Consider the following 6,070-nt stretch of genomic DNA (forward strand, 5'->3'; position numbering starts at 1 on the left):
CGGCCCGGCAGGCGCGCGCGTGCCGCGTGCAGATCTGGACGGCGCACTACGACCCCGCGCGCTGCTTCGCGGAGACGCGGCGCCTGGCTGTACGCGCCGTCGGGGACTGGCTGCCGCGCAGCCTGGCTGGCCGCGCCCACGCGCTCTGCGCCGCACTGCGCATGCTCTACGTGGCGCTGTACGCGCTGCTTCGCGCCCCGCCGCCCGACGTCTTCGTCTGCGACCAGGTGCGGCCCGCGGGGCGGGGGCAGGGCTAGTCCCCCCTGGGACGCCGGAGGACCGCCAGACTGCTGCGCTTCTCCGAGTGGAGCTGACTGCAGTGACCCTGGCGTGAGCTGGGTAGCACGCCCCAGACTGAGCTCTGTGCAGAGCAGCGCTCCCAGGGCACTCCCCAGGGGTGACCAAGCAATAGTGCGCAGGCGCTTGCAGTTCAGGTCCCCTCAGTGTGATCTAAGTGTGAGATAGGACTTCACCCTTATCCACGCAATGAGGAGACCACAAATCAGTCGAGCTCGCACTGGCTCTGTGTTTACAAAGTGTTGGGGCTTGGTCTATGTGATACACACTTGTGTGTCATCTGATTGTTGAGAGCATGATTAAATAAACCTCTCTCTTACTTTTCTCTCCCCCCCCCCCCCCCCCCCGCCCCAGAAATCGTAAGAAAGTTTTGTTTTACTGTCACTTTCCTGATCAGCTTCTGACCAAGAGAGAATCTCTTCTTAAACGCATTTACCGCGCTCCGCTGGACTGGCTGGAAGAGTACACCACTGGCATGGCAGATTGCATCGTCGTCAACAGTGAATTTACAGCAAACGTCTTTGCGGATACCTTTAAGTCCTTATCTCACATAAAGCCTGACGTCCTATACCCTTCGTTGACTGTCAGTGCCTTTGAATCCATAGTTCCTGTAGAAATAGCAAATGTAATTCCCAAATGCACCAAAAAAATGTTTCTTTCAATTAATAGATTTGAAAGGAAAAAAAATCTAGCGTTGGCTCTAAATGCCTTATATGATCTCCGTGGGAGACTTGATGCTCAAGAGTGGGATGACATTCATCTAGTTTTGGCAGGTGGCTATGATGAAAGGGTGTTGGAAAACGTGGAACACTACAAGGAACTGAAGGATATTGTGACCAGACTTAAGCTTGATGAGCACGTCACTTTCGTGAGGTCTTTTACAGATGAACAAAAAATATCTCTTCTCAGTAATTGTATATGTGTGCTTTATACACCAAGTAATGAACACTTTGGTATTGTTCCTTTGGAGGCTATGTATATGAGATGTCCAGTCATAGCAGTTAATTCAGGTGGCCCTTTGGAATCTGTTGTAAATAATGTCACAGGATTTTTATGTGACCCTTCTCCAACACAGTTTTCTGAGGCCATGGAAAAATGTGTGAAAGACCGTCTCTTAAAGAATACAATGGGAGCAGCTGGAAGAGCGAGAGTTATGGAAAAATTTTCATCAGAAGCATTCACGGAACAGCTGTACCAATATATATGTAGATTAACACAATAACAATTATGTTCTCTTGCACGTTTTAACCACTTGTTAGTATGAAACTGTTGTGAAAGCTAACATCTAAAATAGCACGGGTATGATAAAATATTCAGAACATTTGAATTTATCTTTTAATTATGCTGCTTATGCTATGTTTGCTAGTTCTTGCCACCAAGGAAACCCAATCAAAGAGAATTTTAATTGAAGATTCAATCTGTCAAAAGGGTGACAGATTTGTTGCCATAGTTGAAGGCCCTGATCGAATTCTTGTCCTGTGTATGACATAATAGAAGGAACAATAACCATTGCTAGGCTTTCTAATTTCCTAAATTGTGTACTTCATGACAGAAGTGACTTAAAATTATATAAAATACTTGCATAGTGACTACAGAGAATTTTAAATAAGGATTGCCATGCATTTGTTTTTTTTACTGTTGTAACTTATCCATAGCTTTCCATTTGAATGACTCTTTAGGGTCATTCAATGTCTGCCAGATATCTGCACATTTTTGTTGTTGTTATTTTTTGTTTTAATGCTAGTCAGTAGCTTCCACATCTCATGAGTAGTCCTAAACTGTGTTCTTCCCCTAATGGTATAATAGCCATACCTAACATTATGATCCCAGCACCTAGTGTTCTTACAGAGCTAGCAGAACAATGAACTCAAAGATGTTAAAATCTCTTAAGCAAAAATGGGATAAGGAATCACCTGCCCCTCTCCTGCCCATTAGAGATCTTTGAATATTGGCTACTACACTAACATTTTACTTTGCCACAGAATTGCTTACTGTATTTAAGATTTTTTTTAACTTCTAACTCCAAAGTTTTCAGTTTCTTCATTGTTTCTGTTAAAAATGTAATTATATTTTTTTTATGAAATTATATTCTGACAGAGAAAGTGATGACTTCCAGCTTGCTAAAATAAATAAATGGGATCAAATAAAATGCAATTCATTTTGTCTACTAGAACATTCTCAATATGGTTTTCCTTAGCTGATTAACTCTCCCTCCACAGCTGTATCTTGAAGTGTAAAAACAGGTCTCTCATATTTCTTCCTTTCCCCTTTAAAGTTGTATTTTATAGTCCTGAAGTGTGCAAAAATGGTCATCTGAATTAACATTTCTCACAATCAGAATCTTTGAAAATTATTTTTTTAATAGAGGGCTTCATTTATAGCACAAATGAGATTAGGTTTTTAAAACAAAGGTGGTGCATGAGGTTAAAGCCAGAGAAGCTTACAGAACTCATGTCTATGGACTGCAGAAATTGGACAGACCAAGAACAAAATATGAGTATGAAGTGAAATGCAGCCTTAAGTACTGATCCTGAAATCTACTCTAAGCAGATTTGAGTAGGGAGTTAGTTTCAGGATCAGGGCCCTAGATATGTTTTGTACATAGTGGTTTTCATCGTGGGTGATGTCTTCTTGGTTGTAGACATCACTTGAAAAGATTACAAGGTATTGTTGTTTTATGGCATCATATGGCTTTCTAGAATTTTCCTCTTAGTTTATTGTCTCTTTTATACACTGTACACCCTAAAGTTTATATTTTGATTAGAAAACTTGGTAGGGACACAAGAAGAGCTGACACTTTTATGTAATAAATTTGTGCTTTCCATCTGTGGACAAAGAACATATGACTTTTTTTAAATACCTCAAATCATTTTTACTGATCTGTATTTACTTGTTCTTGTGAGTTTTGTTCTACAATACAAAAGTTGTATGTGATAAAATAAAATTACATTTAATCTTACAAAGGTAGGTCCTGCATAATTGCTTCATTCTTTTGAGACCTGGGTTATATGTACTTGCATATTTAAGGTAATTGGACAACAGGACTAGTAATCTTTGGCAGTTCTTATTTTCGGTTCTCTAGAATGTAATGGCTGCTTGAACCAACAGTAGCAGCATACTGCAGAGGACAGGGCATTGGAGCAGGCTAAGTAGGGTTCCAATCCTATCATTGTTTTGTGAAGTTTCAGCAAGATACCGTCTCTCACCTATCAGTCTCACTGTTTTGTTTTGTAATTTTGGCATCAGCCTTTCCCCTCTTCAGTTTGCTTTAAGCAAATAAAGTTTTCCTTCAAGTTCAGCATGTAAAGTTTCTTGTAAGGATGAAAATACAATTTTAAGTAACAAAGCACAAGATAGTGAGTGGAAAAGCAAGAACCTGTTATCTCATGGTCTTCAATAGGCAGAATCCTTCAGGAGTTGATTGACTAATTGGATGGTTGGCAGGTATTTCCACACAAATCCCTAGTGACCTTATTTAAATCAACTTAATTTCACAGCATCTTGAGTAAGACAATTCATACTAGATTAGATCATTTCTACCAATGAGAATGTTGACTTCTCAAGCCATCGGTATCTTATAGATAGGCACATGCGAGTTGGCAGCGATCCGATCCGGCTTCGGATCCGGCCGCTTCGGATGGCAGTAATCCCATCGAGAGCTCCAGACAGGGTTTCTGCCTCGATCCAGCCGAAGCGGCTCCGAAGCTTCAGAGCTGCCTCAGAGATCCAGCCATAGGATATAATGGGGGAATCAATGAAATATCTATAACTTTGTTGTTTTTTGTCTGATTTGGATGAAACTTGCAGAGATGGTAGCCACTGCTGAGAGCATGAGAGCTGCCAAGTTTCAAGAAGAACGGTGCAGGGGTTTGGGGGGGAACTGTACCCCAAACTCTTAAAAGCTGCACATCTATGTGTTATGCCACAGGGGGTCAAAACTGCAGGGATGATAGCTCTTACTGAGGCCACAAAGCCTGCCAAGTTTCAAGATCAGTGTAGGGGCTTGGGGGGAACTGCACCTCAAGCTGCAGACAAGCAAAACTCATGACATGGGTGACCCTGTGTGTGCTAAGGCGCAGCAAGGTGAAAGCTGCAGGGATGGTGGCCCCTGCTAAGGCCGTGAAGCCTGCCAGCTGTTGAGGAGATTGGTGCAGGGGCATTCTGGGGCCCTGCACCCCTAGCTGCTGACAAACTAAACTCATGCCATGGGTGCTTGTGGGACTGACTGTGTCTGTCTTGGGGCAGTTGATTGTCTGTATTGATTCTTTCCTCTCCTTAGCCTGGTTTTGTAGGCGCTAATTGATGGCAACTAACTGGCTACATTAGCTGGGTCCTGTGCATTGAGCTGGTCCTTGAGTGAACTGTGATTGACTGGTAACTGGTAACAGTAGCTTAGCAGTCAGGCCTGCAGTAGTGTCTCCCACGCCCCAAGACAGACACAGTCAGTCCCACGAGCACCCATGGCACAAGTTTTGCCTGTCAGCGGCTAGGGGTGCAGGGCCTCAGAACCTCCCTACACCAATCTCCTCAACAGCTGGTAGGTGTCGTGGCCGCAGCAGGGGCTACCATCCCAAAAGCTGTCACCCTGCTGCACCTTAACACACGCAGTGTCACCCATGGCACGAGTTTTGCTTGTCCACAGCTTGAGGTGCAGTTCCCCCCAGACCCCTGCACCAATCTTGAAACTTGGCAGGCTTTGTGGCCTCAGTAAGAGCTACCACCCCTGCAGTTTTAACCCCCCTATGTTGTAATACATAGACATGATAGGAGTTTTGCTTTCAAGAATTTGGAGTGCAGTTCCCCCAAACCCTGGCACCGATCTACTTGAAACTTGGCTGGCTCATGCACTCTGCAGAGTCTACCACCCCTGAAAATTTCATCCAAATCGGACAAAAAACAAAGTTATAGATATTTTATTGTTTCCCCATTATACCCTATGGCCGGATCTCCGAGGCAGCTCTGAAGTGCTTCGGAAGCACTGAACCACTTTGGGAAGCCTAATGAGGCCAGCACTTCGACCCGGACATGCTACAAAGCTTCTCTGGATCCAAAGCTCTATCCAAAGCCTCGCACAACCCTGCTTGTAGAACTCACTAATATGTGTTGTGCAAACTTGTCAATTAATGGATTAAAGATTATGTACTAATAGTGGTATAATATTACCATTTACACTAGGGGTGTTCAACCCTTAGTCTGCAGGACAGATCCAGCCCAAGTTTCCAGGCCCATGGGGAGCCTTGCCAGATATAGAATGGCCCTGTGCTCTGGATCAGGTGAAGTGGGACCTGGGCAGCAACCCCATAGATTAGTGCCGCACCATACATTCAGTTCACAGGGCCAAAACTTTGAGCATCAGTGGTTTACACTAACACTGACAGTGATGCTGGGCTAATTATGTAGAGCAGCCATTCCCAACTTCAGGTCGCAACCCAAATGAGGGTTGCAGGGGCAATACTAGCAGTGCAGCACACAAAAGAAGAGCCATGCCAGGAGCTCCCTGCCCATGGGCCGACACTACTGCCGCTACCACACTCCACTCCGAGCAGCAGGTCAAGGCAAAAAAAGTTTGGGAACCACTGATGTAGAGGTTTCTCTCTGTGGCAGGGGACTTGGTGCTCCTGCCACATTAAGGGTAGGCAGGTGGGTGCTGAAGCAGCCCGTAAGTATGGCCTGGGCTGATTGCAGTAATCTGATCTAGGAGGAGATTATAAACCCAGGGCCTGAGATAAGCTAAGAGTAACATCTGGGAGCCTGCTGAGAGAACACTTCAGCA

At 44.5% G+C, this 6,070-nt stretch overlaps 1 protein-coding gene across 1 annotated transcript in view; it reads left to right on the top strand.

Moving 5' to 3' along the window:
* Positions 1 to 2,894, top strand: part of ALG2 (ALG2, alpha-1,3/1,6-mannosyltransferase) — a 3,019-nt gene extending 125 nt beyond the window's left edge. Inside the window, 2 exon segments of the mRNA XM_025198306.1 lie at positions 1 to 281; positions 662 to 2,894. The exon segment at positions 1 to 281 is cut by the window's left edge and continues 56 nt beyond it. Coding sequence (XP_025054091.1) covers positions 1 to 281; positions 662 to 1,519 — 1,139 coding nt within the window. The 3' untranslated portion in view covers positions 1,520 to 2,894.
* Positions 2,895 to 6,070: the final 3,176 nt, after the last annotated feature.

The sequence above is a fragment of the Alligator sinensis genome, unplaced genomic scaffold (assembly GCF_000455745.1).
Source record: "Alligator sinensis unplaced genomic scaffold, ASM45574v1 scaffold428_1, whole genome shotgun sequence".
Taxonomy (NCBI): domain Eukaryota; kingdom Metazoa; phylum Chordata; order Crocodylia; family Alligatoridae; genus Alligator; species Alligator sinensis.